General features: G+C 40.4%; 1 protein-coding gene across 5 annotated transcripts in view; it reads right to left on the bottom strand.

The window, feature by feature from the left end:
* LOC138599903 (ninjurin-2-like) overlaps positions 1 to 15,851 on the bottom strand; it is a 35,292-nt gene extending 19,441 nt beyond the window's left edge. For all 5 annotated transcript variants that reach the window (XM_069671665.1, XM_069671666.1, XM_069671664.1 and 2 more), the window contains exon 1: positions 15,669 to 15,851. In XM_069671665.1, coding sequence (XP_069527766.1) covers positions 15,669 to 15,764 — 96 coding nt within the window. In that variant the 5' untranslated portion in view covers positions 15,765 to 15,851. The remainder of the gene's footprint in view (positions 1 to 15,668) is intronic.
* Between the last annotated feature and the right edge of the window lie 11,714 nt (positions 15,852 to 27,565).

Genomic DNA, 27,565 nt, shown 5'->3' with positions numbered 1-27,565 from the left:
CTTAACCATACTTCTAATTATAAGCTGACAGACACAAATTCATATCTCTGTACGGCATGTGCGTTCACCTCTACAAAGTGCATATTGTGGATTGCAGATCATAATCAACTAGATTCTCTTGCCTTCATATACACCCTATCCATCAGTCACAGGTGCAGACACCAAAAAATGCTCACTGTGTCACTCGCTTCACAGCTAAACACAAGTCTGTTACAATTAAGAGAATGAGAGACAAAGGGAGAAAGAAAAGGATAGGAGTTGGGAAAAGCATGTAGCTGGTGAAAGAGAGAAAAGGTGATAAATAACATCAATGTATTGCTCTTCATGCATTTTTTTAAAGTGGTAATCTCAAAGATCTGAGTTTCGTTGTCTTTGGCGGCACCTATGGCGATAAACGGTAATTGCGGGAGCACACTACCCAGATGTCCAGACAGTGTTGCATGTGTGACGTCCACGGTTGGCTCCAGTTGTAACTCTTGATTTTCCTTGCTGACGGTCGCTTTCCTTTTTAGACTGTTTGCCTTCATCTGAGCGTCGAATTTGTTTCTTTTTCTTTGGATTTTCACTTATTTTTGAAGTTGTATCTGTGGTCATCCATCTTTTCTTTGTTTGTTCAGCCATAGTAGATTACTGTTTACTCGCAACACTGGAAAAGCAGCCGCTTAGCTCCGCCTACCCTCTCTGGCAGACCAACCACTGCTGGGTGATGAAAAACGCGTCACTAACTGGGCGCCACAGACACCCAATCCATAATAATCCTATATACCGCAAATGCAAAGGCTTTCATCAGTGGGCCATGGGCTCAATCTCCCTTGTGTTACTTCATTCGGTGCTAGATAGTGACATTTATTTTCATGAAAATCTTTCAGATTATTACTTTAAGAACAAAAAAAATCTGTGCGGTAAGCAAACATCTGCAACCCCTGAAGGGTCCTTCAGCAACTCACTGCTGACCTCTGACCTCCTGAAAGACAGCTTCAAGCAGTAAAGCAATTTAACAGCCCTTGACAATATTGTGACATCATTATTAGGTCATATTTGTAAGTGTTTTCAGCAACAGGTTAGTTCCATGTTTCCGTTAGCTCTGGCTCACATGTTGCAAAGCTGTACAAGAGAAATGTCCTCTTTTAACCTAATCAGCAACGTTGTATTGAAGAGGGTAATGGCCATATTTTGATATTTGTGGGAACATGTTATCTTTCCATTCTCTGTCTCCTCCCTCTTTAGAAATATTTCCTTCTCAAGCTGAAATAATAAACGTGGCGTTTGTCGGAAAAGCCAACAAACAGCTTGAAGTTGAAATGCCCATGACTCATGCATGGAGAAGTTTTATACTACGATTAACACCTACAATACGTTATACCACCCCTGACATTCAGGTTATGCAACAGCCGAACCAAAACCCACTGCGTGTTTGCTTAGTGTGTGTGTGAACCAACATCAGCGAGGCATCAAAAACAGCAACAAACTTGCTTAATCCTACAGTATGAGTCATGTTAGAGTAGAATAACAACAGTGTGATTACACAATGTGCTGTAACAGTGATTTGGTGTCATTGTAATTCATTGACCTAAGATGCCAGTCTGCCACAATATGATGTTGAATTACATTGTGGGAGGGGCAGGATGTGTATGTTTCTGCATGTACAGTACCATGCATGTTGCTGAAAGCTACCCGCAGGAGCACATACATTCAGGCCTCGTCCATGCGTGACATCACAGCACATTCCTCCCAGCGGCTTCCTGGCTTTAATGGCTCGGCCTTCATCGCCCGTCCACAGCACACGCTTCCTTCCTCTGAGTGGACTGTACTGGGGGCATCCCCCGCTTCCCGAGTTCCACGAATGCGTCTAATTTGTGCCAAAGGCCACATCCTGACACTTCAGACATTTAAAGGGACACACACGCTATCCTAAACACAAAACGCCGAAGGTGGAGAATAAATATCTGCGAGTGAAACAAAGACAGTGGGAGCAGTTTAATAAGGATATGTAATGCTGATCTACCAGCAGGTACATGGGCTTTCATTGGGCAGTTATTATTTTGCACTATCGAAACAATCATCACATTAATTTAGCCTCCTATCCTTACATAAATTCAAAAATAAGTCACCTAAAAGTCACTTAATTGTACAAAATTTAAGCACTGATTTTACATAAATGATATCCAGGTAAATTGTTACTGCATAAACATGCATGACATTAAAGGAAGTAAATGCGATCTGCTAAGCTAACCAGGCATCCACTGCTACAAGTGCATATTGAATACACACCTATGCAGATCATGTTTGTGCTAAGGAAGTCAGAATAATAGCAGTATTGTTCAGTGGCAATTTTTTATATCCATCCCAACTGCCAACTGTTAATTTCCCTGATATGTGACAAGTGGAAATGTACTAAGTCAAACTTTTTGCAGCATACGCCTCTGCACACAAACAGTCACCTGCACCTGCTCAACCAGTCAGATACGACCAACCATGCAGCAAGGTCGCGGCCTCTTTCTCTCTGTGTGCGTACACCTGAACTTGGACCTGACTTCGCAGTTACAAGTGTGTCGAACTAAACTTAAGCTCAGATTAAAAGGTGTGTGTGAAAAACAGACAAAAATGCGTGTTTTATTCTCTTTTAAAAGGCAGAGTGTGCTTGGATGACAAGACGTAGGTCAAAGGTACAAAGGTAAACAAAGGAACATACCTGGAGGAGGTGAAGTGTGTGTGTGTGTGTTTGCTTACATGCCTCCTAGCATGCCTTGAAATAACATGTCCTCATAAAGCGACTGAACACATAGCTAAGTAAAGTGCTCTGCACATGATTTGCATATAAGTTCCTACAAGTTTATGAGTCTGTTACCTCATTTTACACACATCAAACACATCACTCCTACTGCAGTTCAGTATCCAATGTTCACATACAGGGAAGTTAATATACTATTGCAATAAAACCATAAAGATACTCTTACTAAAATTATTTAACCGTAATAAAGAGCTTCCTCTTAAGATATTATATTACCATCATGTGTATGCCCAAAGATGCCTAAACAAAAAACCAAAGCTTCCTTGTTACCAAGTTTGTATTGCTGTGGCAATGTGGTAACGATCAACACGGATCTAAGACCTCTCTGATCAAAGCTACTGCAACAACCACTTGTGTAATTTCAGATAACCACAAGACTGTGATGTACGACCACCGCTGGAAATTAAAGTGTTTAAACGTCGTGATGGTAGTTTTCCACTGAGGCAAGCCTACTGTACCATGTCTGCTTTCTGCTGCAACGAATAAACAGTGGATGCACATTTTCACTATCGGTTTAAATGAACTAGTTTGAATCCATTTACATTCAGATTTTTGTTTCTGTTCTGACAGGAAGTCGACAGAGTACTATCAATCATACGGCTAACAAAAAGATGTAGGCTAATGTTAATGATGCAGTATGTCTAGGTATACATCCCTCATCTGATACAACACTTTGGACCCAAAAAACCAATATTCATTTGCAAAGCATTGCAATTGTTCACTTTTAAACAAAACGTTATGCTTTGTTAGCCTTAATGCTCTACTGTTAGCTTAAATGCTCCACTCTTAGCTTAAATGATCCACTCTTAGTTTAAATGCTCCACTATTAGCTTAAATGCTCCACTGTTTGATTGAATACTCTACTGTCAGCTTAAATGCTCTACTGTTAGCTTAAATGCTACACTCTTAGCTTAAATGATCCACTCTTAGTTTAAATGCTCCACTATTAGCTTAAATGCTCCACTGTTTGATTGAATACTCTACTGTCAGCTTAAATGCTCTACTGTTAGCTTAAATGCTACACTCTTAGCTTAAATGCTCTACTGTCAGCTTAAAGGCTCTACTGTTACCTTAAATGCACCACTCTTAGCTTAACTGTTCTCAGTGAAAATGTTAGCATGTTGTTTTTTAGTAGGTCAAATGCCATGTTTAACACCCAGATTCAGCATGTCACTATGCTAACATGTGCTAATTAGCACTAACAAAAAGTAAAGCTGAGGTCAATGGGAATGTAACAAGTTTGACAAGCTGTGAATTTTGAACCAATTAACCCCTTGGGACCATGGACATTTGTCCAAATTTCACAGCAATCCATCCATAGCTGGGAAGACTTTTCACACCAAACAACAAATGTCGACCTGCAGGCAGTGCCACAGAAAAGGTCAGGGGTTCACAAAGGTCAGTAGGATTTGTCCTCTGGGGAACAGGAATGTCTACACACAATGTCATGGTAATTCATCCAGCTGTAAGTGAGATGTTTCAGTCTGGACAAAGGTGGTGGACTGATCAAACAACTGTCATGCTACATGACAGCATGGCTGAAAACATGTTTTTGTGTTTAGGGTGGACTTTACATTGTTCGAATACAACACAACTGTCATTTTGTATCTATTAATAGATCAAATATATAAAAAACAGACATTATATGTTACAAATGTAATATCTATCCTGATATCTTTCTCATTAGCACTTCAAATAGCTGTTAGTGACTGTGTTTGTGTGGTTCTCAGAAAAGATAAAAGACTGGCTCACAAGTGTTGACGGATATTTCCGAATGATGAATATGCACTCTTTCTTCGACGCACACACACAAACATACAGGCACAAACATGAAGATCAAGATCCCCAGAGGCTCCTAAACATGATGTATATGTTTGCACACAGCTGGCTTTATGTGGACAGACTACTGAGAAGAAAATGCTGTGAAACTTGTCAAGGGTCCAGTCATGAGAAAGACATAAACCATGCTACATGTATCATGCTAACTGCTAATAAAAAACTTCAATATCCAACACATTTTTCCAAGCAATAGTAAATTATCTGCAGTACAGTGTGTATTCCCTTGAGACTTGTCTTTTCACACAGTGGACAATTAATAACAGAGTGCCTTTGTTTTACTTTGAGTGTGATCTCATTGCGATGCAATCAATCAACAATAGTCCCATGAGCACCACGGGCACCAGGGGACATCAGCGACTGAGACTGGATGAGGTAAGAGAGAACCTCACCCACATCCCACACTCGTTCCTTCCCCCATCACTGTCTCCCAGCTCCCATGTTTTCCCTTAAACACCTTTAAAACCACAAATGATCTCACACGGCTACATCATTTTATTGCGTCAAGTTAAAGGTACTTATCTGCTTGTAATGGGCAAGTGTAATAACTGTTTGGCCACTAGAGGGCAGTGTATAAAAGCTTTGAACATAACCCTGACATATTGTCACCTTTTTAAGTTGAACTTCCGAGGAAAAAGTTGCCTTGTAACACATGCAGCAGATCTGAAGCAACGTTAGCATGAATGATTGTAAGTTGAATATCCACTCTTTTTCCACGGTTTTGATCTCCACCAACTTCTAAAGTAATTACGTGCCTACTTAAAGGCTCCAACATGTTCTCCAGCTAATAGCTAACTCTTTTGTTTGGTCTTAGCAACTGAATGTTAGCACACTGTTTTGTTAGTTGCCTAGTTGCAATTTCAGCCAACATGTAGTAGCAACATTAGCATTCTGAATGTAAGTCCAATATCTTATCTTCTTTCAGCTCTGTTTTTGGTCTCCTATGACTCCTGTAGGATATATCTGGCTCTTTAGCAGCTAAATGCTCCAATATGCGGACAAGCTAGTAGCTAAATGGCCCGTTTGGTCATGGCAACTGTTTGTCAGCAAACTCTTTTTTAGCAAACAGTGTTCTAAGTCCAATTGCCGACCTTTTTTCAGCTCGTTTTTTGGTCTCCACCAACTCTTGAAGGAAATACCTGGCTTTTTAACAGCTAAATGCTCCCATATGTTCACCAGCTAATAGCTAACTCTTGAGTTTGGTGATAGCTGTTTGTTAGCAAAAAGTTGCCTATATAGCTGCAGATCCAGCAGACATGTATCAACATTAGCATTCTGAATTTAAGTCCAACATCACATCTTCTTTCAGCTCTGTTATTGGTCTTCACCAACTTTTGAAGGAAATACCTGGCTTTATAGCATCTAAATACTGCAATATGTTCACAAGCTAATGGCTAACTCTTCAGTTTGGTGATGGCAACTGTTAGTTAACAAACTGTTTTGTAGCAAAAAAGTTAGCTAGTTGCAAATCTAGCAGAGATGTAGCAACATTTATGATTATAATTCAAATATTCTTTATCAGCTCCAATAAACGCTCCAATATGCTAACGAGCTATGCTAAATCTGCCGTTTGTTGCTAGGCAGGATGCATACAGTAGAGTTTTTTTGTGTGCGTATAGAAACCAGTGGCCTGCTGCATTTGAAACGTCTCTTATCTCATTGGCCCTCTGGTGTTGCACATGCAAACACAGCACAGGCAGGCACACACACACACTGGCAGCCGTACAACCAACATATACTGTACATGTGTCAAATGGACACTTAATACATATACACACACAACGTGAACCCACATACTGGACTGACAAGAAACATAAACGTCCGGGATCTTTCCCTCTCACACGCTCACACATACACACACGGTGTTATCCGATGACCTGACACTGGGAAAACACAGACTGAGCGAGGCCTGTGTTTACCTTTAGATCACCGCTCGACTGACGTATACACACACAAATACACACACTTTATACTGGCCAGCAGCCCGCTGCATAGCAACACATTTTATCAACAAACATAAAAGGTCAGATTTAGTGTCTCAGTCTCGTTCCACATCTGTGTTTTCAATTAATTTACACTCCTTTTCCTTTCCTTTATGTTTGATGCCTCTCTTAAAGGTACAGCGCATCATTTTTGCAACTTATTAGCTTTTTTATTAAATTGATATTAAACCCTTCTATGCATTGACTCCTTCTTAACACAGACTGAATCTACTATACCCCCACCACACAAACTCTTCAATGCGTTGTATAATTTAATGACATTGTACATGTTTATGTCTATTTTTATGTGTATGCTTTTCCACAGATGTGTGGCCACATGTGTTTGGCAGCGGTCCAGTCCCTCTAGGAGCAAAAATATAATATATGGCACCCCCAACCGCTGCAGTTAAATGTCTCTGTTGGTAAGCAAATCACAATTCTCTGACAATAAAATACCCTCAATGAATTCTTAGAAATCCACTGAACAGCTACATGTGTTTTCAATGAGCTGGGTGTGTTTGTGTCTGTGAAAAGATCAACATACAGTGAGCTTGGTAATATAAGTGCGGTGTGCATTTGTGATTTATGTGCATGTGTGTGTATATGAGTTATGAGTGTCCTAGCAGGGGGGCCTCAGTACTACAGAGGGGGTTTCCTGTTCCTTCTTGGCAGATAGGACCGGAGCAAGTAGACGAGGAACAAAAGTGTGACACAGTCTTAAAGCTGCGGCGACGGATTTATATCATGTGTTGTAATCAGAGGTTTAAATTAAGACCATCTGATAAGTCTGTATTTAATACATGGAAAATAATATTTGAGTAGATGTTGGAGTTAAGATTTAAATCCTGCTCAAGAGGGAAGCTAAGTAGCAGATTTGTTAGTGCATGATGAGGATCTTGTGCTTTATATCTGCTTTGTTTCACTCTGACACACTAATTGTGGGTTAGTGAAAAAGAGAGGGCAGGAGACAGGCAGGCTGGTCTGTGTGTGTGTGTGTGATAATCTAATTGTTTGTATCTGCCTGGATCTAAAGTTACGTCTGGTATCACTCATCTTGGTTGTTTTTTTTTCGCACACCCTCCAGTACAATTTTTTTTTTCTGCACACACACACAAATGATAGCGTATTGGGCTCTCTTCCCGTAAAAGCTGTTTTCAGATTCAGACCGAGTCAGTTGTCATTTCCTCCCCGAAATGAAAAGAAAACAAAGATTTCCTGGACATGGGAAGGAGAGGAAGAGAGAGACATGGATAGAGGAATGAGGGGAAGAAAGGAAAAAGAGACAGAGTTAGAGAGAGCGTAAAAGAGAGTGGGAATGAGTACAGGAAGGAATATATAAAGTTATTTTATTTCAAAATAAAAGCAGACACACAACCTTGACCGCACTCTAGAAAATCTCCACAAAACCAGCGATATATTTGGAAATCTGTTGACAAAATCATATGTTCATGCGTCTGCTATCACATGACTGCAAGTGTAAAAACAGCAATGATTTAACTCAAAGGCCGGGAATCCAAATATGTCATTGGGTGTGTTTTATTGGGTGTTTAAACTCACCTGCTCTCAGATTGTGGCAGTAATTTAGCTTTTTATTGTTCGCCAATAACTGTTTAAAATTTTATAAGATATAGAAACACTCAAGGCATGTTTTTATATTCCTCTGTTTGAGAGCAGACATTGCCTCACACAGGTGCTGTTCACACCTGGCACCACTGGATAGACAAGCTGGTTTTTGAGCACAAAGGTCAAGAGGTTAGATTCCCGGATCAGCAGGATAAATCTGGGCAACGGTTGATCTATTCCTGAGTTAACACATCCAACTCTGGCATGATTTAACAAAATGCTTTGAGGACACATTCGGTCAGATCCTGAGGGTGGTCAGACATGACTCCCTTATTGCCAAGCTCCCAAACACAGCTCGTTCTGCCTAATCAAAACATCTCGGACAACATGTTGAAGTCTGTACATAGGAAAAAGTTCATTTTACAGGGCTTGAATTAAGTCACGTGTGCAATTTTACCTGATGTGATAAATGTCTACGGTTGCTTTTACTCAAAAAGGAACAAAGATGATCGCTCGCTACATTAGCTGCCCTGAGTCATGGCGGTCACATACTGAGGCGGCTGTGGCTCAGTGGTAGAGTCGGTCATCTCTCAACTGTAAGGTTGGGTGTTCGTTCCCTGACTGCTACATGTCGAAGTGTCCTTGGGCAAAACACTGTGAACCCGAAATTGCTCCTGAATTCGGGGTATGAATGCCTACAGATACTGATTGGAGATTAGGCAATTTGCCATCAGTTTGTGAATGTGAGTGTGAAAGGGCTAATGCGACATGTGCAAAAACGCTTTGAGTGGTCGCAAGACGAGAAAAGCGCTATGTAAGTACAGTTATATAGCCATTTCCCATTAACATTAACCAAACTGCGACGTAAATAGTTACACTATACACAACTACAGCAGACTATGGGACTGTCCTGACTAGCTAGCTAGCTGGAGTTAGCTAGCTTTTAGACCGACCTAGCTAGCTGGAGTTAGCTACCTAGCTAGGTCTAAAAACAGGATGTTTCAACCATGTTTTAGGAGCTTTTTGCCAGAGAAAATACTTAAAACGATTCAGATTTGTTTCTTTTTTGGGCCAAATCGCACAGTTCAGATTTTTAGCACAAACAATGCCTATTTCTCAGCCTTAGAAATAGTGGTTTGGCCAAAAAAATCTCAACTCAAGTAGCACTTACTGGCTTTTTCTTGATTTTTCAGCATTATCAATCAATCTTAAGCAGATTAAAATCTCCATTAAAAGTTCTTAAGTGTGTAAGTTGTGATAATATTTACTGTTAAGACAACAGGGACAACAAGTCCCAGCAGGAACTACAAAATCCAAATACCAAGTGAGCTTGACTGTCAACAGATCAGTCATAGTGACAGCAAAGGCAACTCGCTAACCAACTTTAGCTGATGAAGAGAGGTGAAAGCAACTCTGATAAGTCAATTGGTACAAACATCATAGATATCTAGATATTAGATAGAAACAGGGTCAATATACACACATTGAATATAATCTGTTTGTATGAAATAATATAAATACTGACTGACACACACAGCCTGTAGTTTGAACATACAAAACAAATATAATATTACGGCCCTGTTACACAACAACAGTCATTTAAAGATGAGGCTCAGTTGAGTCTCGGATGAAAGTTCTCGGAAACACACACACACACACACACACACACATAGGCAGACAAACACAAACACACTTACTCGTACTTCACACCCACACTCAGAATGTGGCATTTGCCATGTAGGGGCCAAGAAGGGGTTACACGCACACACACAAACACACACACACACACACACGCATAATGTCAAAGAGAGGCAGCAATGTATTCTGGGAGGTGAGAGAAGTAGGAAGGATATGAGAGGGACGGTGGCCATGGACGTACACACAGGTCCAAACATCAGAGGATATAGTTAAATATAGTTGTTTTTAATGTTAAGACACATATAGACATCTTATTTTGATCATCTTTTAATATGATTATAAATATAGTTGGTATGAGTGATATGTAAGACCGGCCCTAAAGTGACCCTGCCCTTCTGGCATCTGCAAAAGTCACCCAATGGCCGGTTCAGGCTTGTTCACAAGCAGTAAACGACTTTGCACGTCTCTGAAATATAACAGTCATGCTTGTAGGGCTGCTGTGATTTCTACTTTCATTTTGTGACTCACACCCTGACACTGAGACATCATCTCTATGTTTCTTTATAGAACTGTAGGGTTAGTTACGTAGCTGCTGAGTTCAAGTGTCACTTAGTCACACCAGGGGGAGCTTACGATCCAGTGGAGGCCAGTGGTTCTGGATGTTTCACCAATGTATTCAAAAAGTACAGAGCAAACTTAAACCAAGTCATCATGTATTAGTTAAAGGTTAGGTCTGGTGACATTTTCTATTGGCAAATACAAATTAGTCTCAAACCAATCAGTTCAGTTTTGTTTTCCAAGGAGTGTAACCAACCAGCCCAGACCAGTAACCAATCAGGGCAAAGAAATGTGTCAGGTTGTGGGCTTGGCCAGGAAGTTCTAAACTCTTACAATATCCATGTAACGTGAACTACCTTCCAGTTCCCTGACACAATAGTGCATTCAGAGATCAGTGGCAGCCATCTTGGTTTTTTATGAAATTGCCCCAATGGAGCTTAAAGCTCCTGTGAAGGACTTTCTGCTGTGTGTTGATTTTTGCGCCCCCTGTGGACAAAGCTTTACCTCTTATCTCTTTGCTGATTTTGTCCTGTACATGTTTAAGTGGTGGTTTTCAACAAAAAATCTTATCCTCCTTTCTCTAACAGTCATATGTATCACTCACTTTAAACGTTTGCCCTGGAAAATGTAAACAAAGGCAGAGTGCAGTTAATCGCTTCATCTGACACCTACCCCCCGCCAGCAGCTTCAGGCATTACAAATAACTATATAGAAATAATCAGTGTTCTCGCTGATGGTCTGGTTTGCTTTTGTAGGTCATATAAAGTAATCAGATTTAACCAGTGAAAAAATCCTCACAGGAGCTTTAAACCCTCCCTATATTAGATAGAGGTTTGTGATTGGTCTGACCTGAATCAGGTCGGATGGAAATCTGCCTGAAAAGTTGGGGGACCAGACGTGCCAGACCCATAAAATTTGAGCTTGTTAAATTGTCTTATAACGTCTAATAACCAATAAGTCATATTGATGCACTGGGTAACTAAATCCTTTATTACCATAAAAAAAATTGCACTGTATCTTATTTTGAAATGATATCACAACTGTCCTGCTGTTGTGAACACTTAGCATAGGGCAAACTAAATCTGAAGCTGAAAATAGTCCCCTGCTTGAGTAACATATTCTAAAAAAACGACCATGCCATGGTGTTTTTTGTTAATAAATAGGCCTAAAAATGGCTGAGCATATTTTTTTCACACATTTGTCTGTTGAATGGGTATGAATTGGCTTGGGTGCCACAGAAAGCCTGGGTACCTCTGAAACGCATTGTTCGTCATTTTATGAGAAAGTCTTTATTGTACGTTTTCAAGCTATGTGGTTTTATTGATTATTAAAAGGACCCTCAAAGCTGTACATGTCTTATCTTTAAAGCACCATTAAACCACTAATCGACCATCCATTTTTGATGGAGACCATACTCTGTCTTTGAAACATGACGGCCATGCTTCGAAAGTGTGTGTGATTCCTCTGAGTCCTGTGGCTGCGCCCACACCCTGCTGCCGTGATCTATACATAGAGGGTGACTTAGAGGTGCAAAGACTTCACACCATAGAAATAGATTCATCATGGCAGCTCCACACAGACTCTGCGTGAAAACCTCATAAATCCAATCTTAGTGAATTACACGCTCGCCTCTGGACTTCATTTGAAGCTAAGCTGAGTGTATGATTTACAGATGTTGAGGAGATGACATGAAGGCAGAGATGAAGAAACATTCAAAATCAAGCAGATCAAGTATAAATCCACGAGATCAGACTGTATTTAAAGTCCCACTCTGGTGTATTTTGGCAGTTTTATAAAACATGCTTTTCTGGGTCATTAGCCAGTATCAAATCCTGATGCCAATAATTGATTTTACTTGATGGCACAGGGAAGGGGCTGCATCCTTTGAAGGACGTATTTGACGTATTTGGTGCATTAAAGGCAGTCCCAATTCAAAGGCTCCTTCAAATGCGGCCGACAAATGCGTCCTCCTTTTCCGGGGCCACGAAGGATCCATCGGGTGCATCCTTCGTGGCCCAACATATCACGAGATTCATTGCACGCCAATTCAAACAAGATGGCGGCCGTGGAAAACACTTCAGATGTAAAAGTTTTTGGTTTCAATTCAGTCGAATAGCATGTGTTACACATGGTAAAAAAAGGGGGGCCCTTTAAACAACTTCTTTAAATTTATAGGTTAAGTTACATGACGTTAGTTATGCTAGCTAGTTAGCCGTTTGGTGACGCATGGTTAAGGGCGGGAACAGCTTGTGACGCAAACAGGAAGTCCCCTGTTGACCAGACCATCTCATTTCAGTTCAGCTAGCTACGCAGGCTATAAATGGCTCATCCTCCGTAGACCGCCTCCTTCGAAGTATGCAAGTAAGTAAGCTAATTTGTTTATGTGCCGCAAGTCCAACTCTAGTTTAGCCTTTTCGCCTGCCTGTGTAACTTCCCTGTTTGTTGGCCTGCCTGCTGCCTTGACTTAAACCTGTTCTCCTGTTGGTCTGCCCAGCCACTTACCAAGCCCGACATCCACCCAACTTCCTCCCGGATCACTCAATCACTCCCCTGCTCAGGACCTCCACCAGCTAACCCTTCACTATCTACCCTGCCTGCTTTTCTATATAAAACCTCTTTTTGCCACTTTACCTGTTATAGTTGGCATACAAGAGGGGCATTGACAGCTCATGATCAGCTACAAAGTTGACCTTGTAGTCAAAGTATTCTTTTTCCAGCAAGCAGCAGTATTTGCAAGTAAGTCGTCCAGAGAAGAGCATGAATAAGCCACATAAGGAAAACCATATCACCCGTACACCTACTGCCTCTGAAAATGTAAATACAGTAGCTACCAGCTATACATCTGTCTGTTAAAACAACACGGCAGAGACATATGAGATGCATACACATCCATCATACACATACTAGCATGAGATGTTATTGACATACAGGATGTGTACCATGCTGAGCAAGCCATTTCTTACACACACGCTTACTTAACACCCGCACACGTGCACACATGTACACTCATTTCCGCTTTTCTGGACATCGCACATTTCTCTCTTCACTTCTGTCAGCATGTGATTAAACCACCGGGGTTGAGAGGAATAGTTGTGGTGCGAACTTGGCATCAGTTACAGCAATAGCTCGAAGCTGATGGTGGCCACATGGAGCTATACATTCTCAGCTTATCTGGGATTAAGGGTGCTGCAGACCTCTGCCAATAAATGTGTGTTTGTGAGTGTGTGTGTTTAGTGTCCAGTGTACACCAACTTCAGTAAAATGAATGAACAGGACGAGCATTCATAGGTAGTAAATATGGAGGTGGTTAGCAAGCAGGTAAACAAGCTTATTTGTGCTGTTATATAAATGCTGCTGCAACTGACAGGACCTGAAATGACAGACTGCTATCAGGTAAACTTATGTATAATCACCATAGACCGTCTATAAGAAGTGGAGAAACCATTCTGTAATCAAAAGTGAAGCCAATGCAGAAAAGCCTTAAACCTGCATTCTTTCTAATAGCCAGCAGGAGGCGTTTGCAAAAAGAAGTCTATGACAAAAAACGCTACTTTCCAGATGTTTTATTACTTAATTTAACATTTTCCGGATGACTTTATGGTCTCATCGCTACCTTAAAATCTTCTTTAAAAAAGCATGATGTGTATTTTGTAAAATATGCTCCCATTTAGAATGAAATGCTTTGGGGCGTGGCCAGTGGCTGAATATATAAGTGGACGACACGTCTCCATCTGCTCTCATTATTCCAAACTGAAGCCAAAATACCCCCTGTGACGGGTGCTGCCATCTTGCGCTGATGATGTTGATGATGTCGCTGTCAATAGAGCTGTCAATCATCCTTTTTACAGCATCAAATAAGCATCAAATTAAAACTAAACTAGTGAGAAAAATGAACACTTGGACGTAAATCAGCTAGATAAGAACTAACTGTAATGACAGAAACCATGTTTGAGAAACATTTATTTTATACGTATTTTGATTTTATAGTTTGACTCATGTCCCATCTGTTAACATGGAGGAGGCAGGCTTTATGACCTAAACTGCAGCCAGTCAGCAGGGGGCGCTCCAAATGTTCTGGCTTCACTTTTAGGGAGCCGTCATGTCGTCCATCTTTTTATACAGTCTATGGACATGGCTATCTGCGATTGACAAGCCGCTACGTGGGCAATGTGTTAATTGGAGAGAGACTTAACTCGGCATGTCCAACCAGTCGTCCATATATTGTCACTTCTGGGTCCAAAAAACCAAGATGGCCGCGGCCAAAATAACATATGCAAGGATTCAAAAAGGAGGTCCACTACTCAATGGGTTACTCAATGGTAGCTTCGTTAACTTCCTCTGCACAAATGTGTTTACCACACAAAAACGTTCAACAGTGACACGACAATCAAACTCGCTCAGGTCAGAATAAACATAATGTTCACATCAAATTAAAAGAAGTACATCCATGGGGAAAAACATTGTATTTAGTGTGGCTGGCACTGATAAAAAAAGGGCTTTGATTTTGACATAATCCATCGCAGCAATGAACACTTTTTCTACCACATCTGTCACTATCTCACTAATACCAGCTCTCACACTTTTTTAGACACACACAGTTGTGGGTCTTGAGTAATAGCACTTTGTTCACTGGAGACTATGTAGCTAAATATATCTGTAACTGATAGCCCTGCTGGTTTGATGGGCAGGAACACTGCTGGCCCTGACACTGATATAGAGGATGAATCGCAACAGGCTGTGTGTGTGTGTGGGAAGGGGGTCCGTGGTGTTGGGAAGGGTGAAAAAATAAACTGATTAGAACAATGCCAAACCAAACCCAATTCAAAAAAGTCTCAAAATAAGACAAAATATACCTTTAAAATAAATACGAGAAAAAAAATATCACATCCCAACACTACCTTGACCCCATTTTTTTTGGCATTAGTGAGTACTTGATCTGTTGACCTGTTGCTGCATTAGAAGACTTTATTAGCCTTTGCACCCAGGCCCTAATTGATATTTGATGGATGTTGCGATCGTAACTGGGTCCCAGGATAGAGTACGGACTCTCAGCCGAGCCACACAGCAACCCTCTGATCCTCAAATCTCACATACACAAGACATACCACAGCTCTGCTGCAAATTCAGGGCCGCGTATAGACGGAGAGAAAGAAGGATGAAAGGGTGAAGGAAAGGAAGAGAGAAACCAAAACTAAACAGACAAGAAGATGGACACTTTTCTTTCCTTTTCTTGCGTTTTCTTAATTTCAGTCTCCCGCTCTGATTCTCTCAATTTTATCTCCTTTTTTCAGCGCACTAACCTGCAGAGGGCCGCTGGCTGGCATGGTGGATCTCAGCGATGTCAGGTCGATGTCTCGGCCCTGATCCCCTCTCTCTGTCTTCCCGAGACCCTGCATAATTTCGACCCGTAGCAATCAAGCACACACACACTCTCACACTCGAGTCTTGCCCCCACAGCAGTGAAAATGCTAATGCGAGGATGGCAGTGGTGGTTATGAAAGGAAATGACCCTGGACGCAAGGCACCAAGCACCAGGCAAGGCCAGGGAGGACAGCAGAGGGACGAACAAACGGCTTATTCACCCGCTTACACTCTCTCTCTCTTTTTCAGTCTTTCAGCCTGTCTCTCTCTCTCTCTATTCTCCCCTTGTACCAAATCTTGGTTGTAAAGATGCCTCATCATACTAAAAACCAGTCAAATATTGTCCAAGTGTAAAGTTAGTCTTGTCCCTGTCTCTGACTCTATTTGATTGACCAACCACTGGAAACAAACGCTCGCCAACTTGTGTCTATTTGTGCTTGTTTGCGCTACAAAAACATTCTGCAGTATTTCTGTTAAGTTAACTGAGGTCAGACGCTTCTTGTAAAAGCACTGAGGCTCCACTGTTAGTAGTTTACAGCTCTGTAAACCAGGGGACCCCAGGCTTCCTAACAAGGACCCAAAGATACTATAAGCACAGGAGACAGGCTAAGTGACATCAGGATTGTAAGAGACGGATATCTCAAAACCTCTGCGAATACAATCAAATTATGTGAAAGGCTACATACCAGAGGTGAGGTAAACCCATAAATAAAGCCGCATCTATCTAAAGTTGCTAACATTTGCTAACAGTAGCCTACTCAAGCCATTGTCTAACACAATGCAACATAAGCTAACGGTCATTATCTAACAGCAAAATTGGCTCACATAAGCTAACCATGTCTAATGTAAGCTTACAAATGCTAACAGTCTTTTTCTACATTAGCCTACCTAAGCAAACAATCATTGACTCACATAAGATTCAAATGCTAACAGTCATTTTCTGACATTAGCCTACATAAGCTAACAGTCATTATCTAACATTAGCCTACATAAGCTAACCGTGATTATTTAACAGTAACTTACATAAGGGTCATTGTGTACATTAGCCTACATTAGCAAACAATCATTGACTAACATAAGCCGACATAAGCAAATAGTAATTATAACATTATTCTACATAAGCTAACAGTCGTTATTCAACATTAGCCTACATAAGCAAATGGCCATTATCTTACATTAGCCTACATAGGCTAATGGTCATTGTCTAACAATAGCCTACATAAGGGGTATTCAGGGCAGCTGTGGCTCAGTGGTAGAGTCACTTGTCTCTCAATTTGGAAGGTTTGGGGTTTGAACCTGCGACTGCTACAGTCACATGTAGAAGTGTCCTTGGGCAAGACACTGAACCCCAAATTGCTCCTGAAAGCATAGCCACTGGGTATGAATGTGTATAGATACTGATTGGAGATTGGCACTTGGGCCTCTACCATCAGTGTTGGAACGAGTGTGTGAATGGGTGTGTGTGACATGTAGTGTAAAAGCGCTTTGAATGGTCAGACGCTATTTAAGTACAGTTCATTTATCATCAAGTTTGCTGAAGTTTGCTAACAGTAGCCTACTCAAGCTAACAGTCAATGTCTAACATTAGCCGACATAAGCTAACAGTCATATTTTAACTTAGCCTACACAAGCTAACACTTTTTATCCAACATTAGCTTACATAAGCTAACCGTCATTGTCTAACGTTAGCTTACAGAAGCTAACAGTCTTTTTCTACATTAGCCTACATAAGCAAACAATCATTGACTAACGTAAGATTCATAAGCTAACAGTCATTGACGAACATTAGCCGACATAAGCTATAAGTCATATTCTAACTTAGCCTACACAAGCTAACAGTTTTTATCCAACATTAACTTACATAAGCTAACATCATTGTCTAAGGTTAGCTTACTAAAGCTAACAGTCTTTTTCTACATTAGCCTACATAAGCAAACAATCATTGACTAACGTAAGATTCATAAGCTAACAGTCATTGACGAACATTAGCCGACATAAGCTATAAGTCATATTCTAACTTAGCCTACACAAGCTAACAGTTTTTATCCAACATTAACTTACATAAGCTAACATCATTGTCTAAGGTTAGCTTACTAAAGCTAACAGTCTTTTTCTACATTAGCCTACATAAGCAAACCATCACTGACTACATAAGCCTACATAAGCAAACAGTCATTGACTAACACAAGCCTACATACGCCAATGTTCATTAGTTAACATTAACTTACATAAGCTAACATTATACCAAACAGCAAGGGTGCATTTGATTACTTATGAATTAAACTTTTTATTTGTAAGAGGAAGAGAATTTAAACTCTTCTTTCCCTATCCCCCCTTCTCGGCTTAATCTGTCGAGGCAGATATATTTGCTCGAGGTTTCTGCCTGTTAAATGGAAGTTTTTCATTGCTTCTATTGTCAAGGGCTTGCTTACGGGGGATTAGGTTTGGTCTCATCCATAAAATTACAAAGAGTACAGTCCAAGTGTTCTGAGATAACTTTGTTGTGATTTTGTGCTGTATTAATAAAGTTTATCGAATGATTGATAATAGGCTGCAATGTTAGACCAGGAAAAAAAACGTTTTTAAGACTGAGGAGACGCAGGAATGTGTTACTGTTGACTTTAAATAGAGAACGACATGGAAAGGAAGAGGCAGACAGGCAGGCACTCTTTAAACTCAGAATTTTAATGTCACCAGAAGTGGAAAGTACAGGGAACTAAAAAATGTCTCATATTGGACAAACAAAAATACCCCACCACACTCAGCTACAAACTGACACATTCATGCAAAAATTAGCTTTTCCCTCATTGAGTTTACACACACAACACACCAACCATTATGACAAACATTCAGAAACGTACAGCCATCTTTTCTTCTCTCTGTCTCGTTGAAATGCACACACACACACATACAGAGTGTCCTCAGGGGGAATGGTGGTTGTCAACAGTGATTAAACACTCTGCTGAAAGCTCATAATCCTCAAAAAAAATGATCACCTCAATGGTAGGAATTTCATTAGTTTAAGTGTACCTGAGCAGAACATTGTGGAACATCGCACACATGAGCACAGCTGACCTTTGACCCACTTTGTAAAGACTCATTCTATGTATTTATTTGGCCCAACGCTAAACAACAATGTATAATGCGTTTGCTCTCCTCGAGGCATAAAAGCTAAAGGATCTGCCTTTTTACTTCCTTTGTTCTTCTAATTACATTTGCATCGACATGCTTCCAGGAACTCTCCTAACGTCAGCTGACACTGTCTAAGAAGTTATTTTCCTTTTGTGGTTCTCCAGAATTACACTTCTGCCGTCTCTCAGGGATTCTGGTCTGTATTGTATTTCCACACAGTGGCACATAATGGGCTCTTTGACTCGTGTGTAGATTGTTGAACTATTTGAGCAATAAATTCTCAGCTAATCCAGAAATGAGAGGTTAAAAACAAACTTTACTGCCCACTTAGTTTGTCTCAGTAATCGTTCCTAGAAATTCAAAGTAACATGATGAGACACCGGTTGTTCGGCCAAACCTTCTTGTTCTCTGGTTCCTAGAAACAAAGAGTCCTCCTGCCAATTGTAGTTTTTCCTAGAAAGAATAACTGCAGTCTAGATAAAACAGTTTTAGCTATACTGCTAACATTTTCTACTCCCTCTCCTGGCTTACAGAGACTTACAGTGTGATGGTTTTGACAAACTAATCCTCCTTCAGAAAAGGCTTTCAATACGTCTGTAAACACAGCACAGATGAACAGGTACTTCGAGGTGGGGATTGTGGTTTGAAAGGGAGTTCACGAGGGGCATTCTGGGCAGTTTTGATCTTGTTTCTATGTGTGTATGGATACGTGGAAGCCCAAACAGAAGCTGTAAACCAATACCTGTAATTTTCTTTAATCATAGATAACATTGTTTCTTTGTAAGTAAAGCCTTCAGGGGCTTTATGCCACTTCTGCATTTGATGTAGCAGTTAAACTTGACTGTAAACAAAGTTGTGAGAGGGTTATTGCGAAACACCAAGAAAACCTGCTACACAGGCTTTGGGTTTGCAGTTCCCTTCCCCCGAATGGGAGCAACATTCATTTATGTATTTAAGTTATTAATAGCTGGAATTCCCTGCAAGTAGATTTCAGTTATGATTTGCATGTGGTCATTTTTGAGTTAATTTGCATTGCGTAATGAAATGATACTTCCAGGTTCAAATGCATGACCTCAGTTGAATCCTGGTGCTGTTTTAAATTTACTTACACAACAATTTCGAGCATGAAACTAGTAATGGAGTGTTAATGAGGTGAAGATGTCTTGGTGGGAAAGCAACGGCCTTTTAAAAAACACTATTAACTTGCTTTATAAAAATATATATAAGCCGCCTTTATTCCTGAAGACATAAGGAACCTTTTAATTAAGCAGTTAAAGCTACATTCTGCACATTTATGTAGCCAGTGAGTCAGGATTTATTTGTTGTTTTGGTTCCTTATGTTGCAGAATGAAGAGACAGTATTATGTGGAATTAATCTGACCTCTGTGAAACCCCTCCCCACAAACCACGATTGTCTGATCATACTTTAGCAGCCACAACTTGCTTTGGATTTGTCCATTTGCCTTTGAGGAGTGCATTGGACTCTTGTGGAAGTGAGATATAAACATTAGCAAGTCAGGCTAACTAGGCTAACAAGCTTACTACCTTCAAAGGCCAAGGAGCCATTCCTAGATGCTATCAGAGCTAAGTTGTTTAATTTTTTAGCTAACTGCTTTAATTTTTTTCTCATTGACTTTTTATCTGATAACATTGAAGGTGCAAGCATACCGTTTGTATCTTATCATGTAGCCATCAAGTGCATATGTAAGACTTCTTTAAAGGCGCCCCTGGATAAAGCCTCTGTCAGTCAAAGCTGGTGTTCTCTGAAATCGATAGAAGGAATAATATTTGAAATTGGCGCCATAGCTGTGGAGAAAGTTGTACTAACAGCATATGGTTTCGCATTCTACCGTTTTTTTCTACCATGATGGCATTAGCTCCCAATAATAGCATGATAGGACTGAGGTTGATAATGGCCCTTTAACAGGGTTCCCACTTTAGAGTAAGTCAACTGGAGGCATTAAATAGCTTGCAAAAGACTGCATTTTCATCCAACTAATGTAGCTTATGTTAGCATGATTTGGTAGCTAGCAACAGCTCATAAAATCTGCCAGTTAAAAAAGGTCTTGGCTAGAAATAAGAGGCCTGATTTTTGTCCACTTCAGTCAAAAATAAGGACCCATTGTTTGTGTTGAGGAAAAAAAAAATCATCTTAACTGCTTGTGAGCCATTGCCACAGTTTTTATGAGGGGCGGACTTAGCAAACAATTGAAACTTGCTTTAATAGGTTCGAGACTTGCCCTATCGACATGTCTCGAAAGACTTGAGACATGACTTGGACCTTTTCCAGAGGATTTAAAATCAGCTGTGGGAACACATGACACAGTGTAATGATACCGACGATACACAATTGACATACACATTAACAACCTTCTGTCTGTTGTTGCTGTCTCTTTGTTGTGCGATCAGTCTTTCTCTTGCTCTCTCTCTCTCTCACACACACACACACACACACACACACACACACACACACACACACACATTAACACACAAAGATAGGGCTTCAGCTGTTGGGTACCAGGCTGTGCTGACCTCTCGCTTTCCACCTCTGCCTGTCATACACACATGCACATACAAGCACACACTAACCAGACAGTGCCAGTCTCTCATTCAAACAATAATAAAAGGGCCTTTATGCTCCCTGAATTTTCAACATAGTATTGCAAACACACACATATATAGAGACACACACACTCACTCAACAGGTAACCCGCTGCAGAATTAACGTAGCGTCTTTTCATATCCATGCTTCAGATACCGGCTGATAACAGTGCACACTATCACACTAAACGCTCTTTGCCGCCACACACACGAGCAGATGTGTAAACCCGTGTGATAACGCCCACATTCATATGCAGACAAACACAAGAGCAGTAGAAGAGCACCTTGGGATGCCGCCTCGCTAACAGCGCAGATCAAAGTGCTAGTTTGTATCTCTGACAGACGAACAGGTGCACATGTGCTTTCATGTATTTCACCTGCATGTAGTCTGTCTAGAACCAAAAATACAACATAGTCTTTTGTTCAGTCGAAAAAAATGATCCCTTTCAGTCACACTAACATGTAGCGATAATCCTGGTGAAAGAAAATTAAGCTTTAGCTTCAGCAACAAACTGAAATAAATCTTTTTCTTTTTTATTAAAACACTTTAAAGAAAAGTTTTACATCTTAAATAATGTGCTTATTCACATTTCCACTTTTATATCTGTCAGTGAAATATACCCGCCCCTCTAGTTAGCTTAGTAAAGTATTCGTGCGGGAAACACAACGAAACAGCTAGCTAGCTAAAGATATCTGCCTAGCAACAACTCTATAGCTAACGTTATATCTGGTTTGTTTAATCTGTACAAAAAATTACATACTGAAACAGGTTATTGTTTTACACGGAGTGACAAAGTCTGTTTATGACACTAAACAGAGCCAAGCTAGCTGTTTTCCTAGCTCCCTGTCTTTATGCTAGGCTGAGCTTTATGCTAGCTTTAGCTTCATTATTAAGGGGAAGAAAGCTCCCTGCAAGACAGCTAAGAAGTAGGATTTGCCAGAAATGTCAAACTACATGTTTTATCTTAGCACAAGCTGTGACTGCGACTGTTACAAAAAGATAGCCCATTGTTGTAGCCGCATTATATTCACTTCATATACTGTAGGCTAAAACACTGAATGGCCCTGGACTAAAATGCATAATTGTCTTCATCATTGTCGCACAAAAGGCGATAAAGAAAATGTCAAAGCATTGAAGAGGCAAAATGGGTCAACATTTTATCAGATAAATAATGCAGATGCACCAATTTATGGAGATTGGATGTTGCTAAAGGTGCTGTGAGTAAAATTTGAATGACGCAGTCGCCACACAAGGGCTTTGATAGAGACAAACCCATTTAGAAATAAAATTACTCTCTCTTTTTTTTTTTTACATGGAACATTTATTAGACATTTGTTGTACTGAAATTACTGCAATTTCAGCATCAAAAGAAAATTTACTAAGGTCCTGTGGACTAAACCAAACTCTAACCACTTCTTGTCTAACTTCAACCTAACCCCTAACCTCAACAACTGACCCAAAAGACTGCTTTTTCCAAAATCGGGACACAGCTTTTGTCCACAATTAGACAAGGCTATCCTGAAATGTGTCCCCAAGAGCAAGTCAAGGCACTCCCACACTCTTTCACACACACAGACAAGGGTTGAACGTTTTGTTTTCTTTTGGCTTTAAAAGCATTACTTCCCAAGAAAACTTTACTTAAGTTCTTGGGAAACAGGAAATAAGATTTTAAAGCAGAACTGCTCTTAATAAGGAAATGGTGAACTCTCATTTTTGTAGCTGTCATTCTCGATTACTCATTAATGGTAATATTTCCCACCTTCTGAATAATGCTAATAATGGTAATGCTCTGGCTTGGACAATGAGGCTTTGTGCAAAAATGTAGTTCACAGCACAGGCACACGCACATGCTGGTAAAGCCCGGTTCCCGCAGTTGTTTTCCTCTGTGAATAAGAGTGGATTTGGGGAGAAATCCCTGCAAATTCTGGGATTAAAATCTCTAAACCATAAAGTGTTTGCAAATACTTCAACTGCATAATTTCAGCAGTAATATCCCCTTACCCATGAGGGATTTCCAAGAGGTAAAAAAAACAAACTTGTGGTTTTGATCCATTATGTTAACTTGCTATTACAATCACATTTGTCTCCTCTCCTCTGCCTTGTTATATATTTAACAGTTCAGAAACCACCCATCATATTTAACATACTCCTAACCCCGCAGGGAGACAGAAAAAGAGACCTCATTTACGTTAATTGCCTACAATTTGGACCGCTACCAGAGGGAGTGAGAACATGTGTAGATAAATTTTGTTTAGCCTGAGTAGAATAATGGGTTTCTAACGGGCCTGTGGGGAGACATATGGAAGCGCAGAGCAGAGGAGAAGGTGGAGAATTAGAGTTTGCTGTGAGATTTGGGGAAATCAGTCAAACTAGAGAATGACAGAGTGGACTCTATAGTGACACTATCTGGCAGGAGGCGGTACTGCGTGATGATTTGGGCCTGATTTCCATGCTGTATGACACAACAGTAAAAAATGTGCCTCAATTTGACGTGTAAAGCTCCCTTTAACACACTATACATACTTTAAATGACTCTGTATAACGCTGAATACATTTTGTCAGAATAAAAGTGCCTTTAATTGATCAGATTTGTTGCAATATTGCAGTAAGGCACTGCAGAGCGATCTAGAGAGAGAAAGAGAGTGTCATGCAGCTTCACTGAGAAGGGAAGTGCCATGTTCAACTTTTGCAACATGAGATCTTTTAAAGCACATCCTCTGACACACACAGACGCCCACATATGTGCGGCACATACGCCGAGTTACTGGCATACCGCTCATTATTCAGTGCAGAAGAAGAAAGAAGGAACTAGCAACAATCTGTGTGCAAACCTGAGGTAGAACGACGTGAAAAAAAGGCCAATTTTAAGGAAAGTTTTTGTTACTATCCGCAGCAGAAGGTGGTTTGAGTGATCCTCCAGCTACTTTGACTTGTAAAATGACCATTTGTTGTTTTTGTTCATTGAATAATGATGAAATAATAGCTGATTTCCTGCCACAGCAGACACCCACAGGCAGCATCTGATCTCTGGCTGTGTCAAAGCCACAGAGGCTAGAAGACGGATTTATTAACTCCATGCAAAAGATGCAGAGTTAAATTCACCTAAGAAAAAACTGCATGAATTTACTCTGTATGACTTGTGAAAGACAGAGGGTGATGAATAAATACACGACATGCTTAGATGATTCAAGCAGGAAGGAAGAAAAGGAACAAAGTGTGTGTCAGAAGATAAATTATAAGCATGACATTCTGTGTTTTGATTCGTAGTTAGATAACTAATCTTTACACTCTGAGAAAACTCCTCACACACTATGACCTTATTTTCCTTGAAAAGCACCTTTTTCCCCACAGCGTCAGGGGCCTAATTTGCCTACCTGAGCCGAGTTTCGACTCAACCTGTTGCAGCTCGCTTAGTAAGGTCGAATTCTCACTGACGTTTGCAAGCGGGGTCAACAGAGGTCAACACAATTTGTCAGTTCGCACGCTGACGTGCACGCGCGTTCGTACATTTGCAGAGATGTGCATGAACCCTAAAGTGTTAAACGTGTAGGGACAGGCTCTTACACACACACACAGGAATGGAGGTAATAATGTGGCCTTTAGGGGAAGTGGGGAAATCCTTAATGTTAAGACAGACTGACAGATCTCACATTTATCAAAAGACATTTTATTTTATGCAGCATGAAGATTCACTTATGCAGAACTGATTGATGACAGATACAGTTCGGAGAAGATTGCATGCTTGATACAGGCGGAAGAAAAAGTAGAGCTGATTTAGACTCAGCGTTATGTAAATGCAAATGAATGAACAGGATTTTAAACAGATCAGGGACAAAGTTTCATCACTAAAAAGGTCAGCTGGAAACAAATCTGAATAAGAACGTTCTCAAAATGTCTCATATTTTTTTTATCACTGCGCCATGGAGATAATGCATGATAGCACATTTTCCATCAGTGGGTCAATGTAGCCAAAGGGGGGAAAAGCAGGGAGCAATTATGTAAATTAGAATTATGGAATTTCCTCACCACGTTCATTGAAAATAGTGCTGTCTTTGTGATGTTAAGAAATGAGCAAGGCTGCTTTTTAAAGAGGATAATCCAGTTTATAATGTACATAACTGCTTAAGCATTAATACGGCCATGATATAAATTAATTGTGTATCTTCTATCCACAAAATAAGTCAACATGTGTGTCCATGGAGGACAAAAGGATACAGTAGATACTTAAGATCACTTAATGGCTTAATCCATAAAATTTGGATTTCATGCACGACACTGACATCCGCTTGGCGCTTCTTTCTGCTATTGCTCAAATACAGTAGAAGCCAATGACTTCATATTCCTGAGTCAGATGAGGATTAGCATTTTTACCAGGAAAGTCTGATTCACACTGATATAATCTGCACGTGGAAACTTCCAGAGAAACACAAATCTATCATTTATAAAACTGTAATAGTCGCAGAATTAAAGGAAAAGTTCAACCGTTTTGGGAATGGGCTTGTTTGCTTTCTTGCCAGGAGTGAGGTGAGAAGACTGAGGTATGAGGCTACAGCCAGTTAGCTTAACTTAACAACATCTGCATACACTTAAGTTTAAACCAACATATTGAACAAACAAGCTACAAGATATAAATGAGTGACCTTAAGAGTAGTTACCATGATGTTGTTTAGGTGTCTTGTCTAGGGTTCATTCTTTGCAGCCCTAGTCGCCCTAGGCTGTTGTGTGTTTCCACAACTCTTAACGCAGTATAACTTGATCTAACTGTGTTGCTCTACACGCACAGGACAGAACACAAAGAGAGAGAGAGACAGTGAAAGACAGTAAATCATCATTGCTCTGACGCCGCTCTGACGCCGCTCTGACGCCGCTCTGACGCCGCTCTGACGTGATCATCATTTCAGTCAGAGGCAGTTAAACAGACACACACATGCCTTCTTTATATAATATAATATATAGAATATAAAGCAATGATACATTCATATACCAAAGCTGAACAACACTGAAGACAGACAACAAAATTACTTTAACTTCTTTATATAGTTGTCATTTTCTGCAACATGAAACCTCTAGCTTGCAGAGTAATAAATGCAAAACACCAAACCTCAATCAAGCAATACAAATATATAATAAATCTTTATGCATGATATACATCGTGCATGCATCCTCTCTGTATGCCGACATAAAGGTTGATAGAATTAATGGAGGCTTAATTAACACAGAGAAAACAGAATGTTGCACAGAGTTTAAAGGTACAGCACCAACAATTCGACAGTCGGTTAGTATATTTCATACATTAAATGATCCCTTTGTGGACCTTCTAAAAGTCTGTTCAGTCCTGACTTGCTATCATGCTGGTCTGGCAACCCCTGTGCTCTTTCACCGCCTTAAGCAAAGTACAGAATGAACATGTGCAGAAACAGGCAAAAGAGCACCCACCTACCAACCAACCACACAAACACATTTCAGCTCAGGACTCAGGGCCCAAACTGAATGATTTCCTCAGTGCTGAAACACTAATATTAAACTCCTCGTGGTCATGTGAACATCCAAAACATCACGTCCATGACCTCCTGACTGGTGAACAAACGCGGGATTATCTCAGTCTCAGGTATGAAAACATCCACAGCCGCTCCTTATCACGTCAGGAGTGTTTGCTGATTACGCAGCAGCAATACTGAGCAAATTATCTGACTATTAACAGTTGAAGCGAAGATAGCAGCTTTATTTGATGAGATACGACAATGACGATACAGCCTGCGTGAGTCGGAGAAGTTTACAACATAAAGGTATGTGGTGATTTTTATGGCATTTCCACAAAGGTTATTTAAGTGAAGTTATTTCCACACAACTTTGTGGAGAAAATGAGCGAAGGTGCTGTCATAATTGTTGAATTATGTTCCAGTAAAATGTTACAGGAACCCTGTAATCAGGGGATCTCTCTTTGGTGTGTGTGCATTCAAAGGGCCTCGGTGCCAAATAGTTTAGACCCCCGCTGTTAAATACAAACAGGAAGACCCCACAGAGAAAAATGAACAATAGTGTGCGTGTGATGATTGGGGCTTTGGGACCAGGCCTGTTTTACGCACTGGATCTGCAAAGTTG

This window comes from Semicossyphus pulcher, unplaced genomic scaffold, assembly GCF_022749685.1.
Source record: "Semicossyphus pulcher isolate SPU_LCO1_2020_fin unplaced genomic scaffold, fSemPul1.0.p SCAF_20, whole genome shotgun sequence".
In the NCBI taxonomy this organism is placed as follows: Eukaryota; Metazoa; Chordata; class Actinopteri; order Labriformes; family Labridae; genus Semicossyphus; species Semicossyphus pulcher.
Note: the sequence above shows the minus strand (reverse complement) of the source record. Positions and strands in the feature narration are given on the sequence as shown.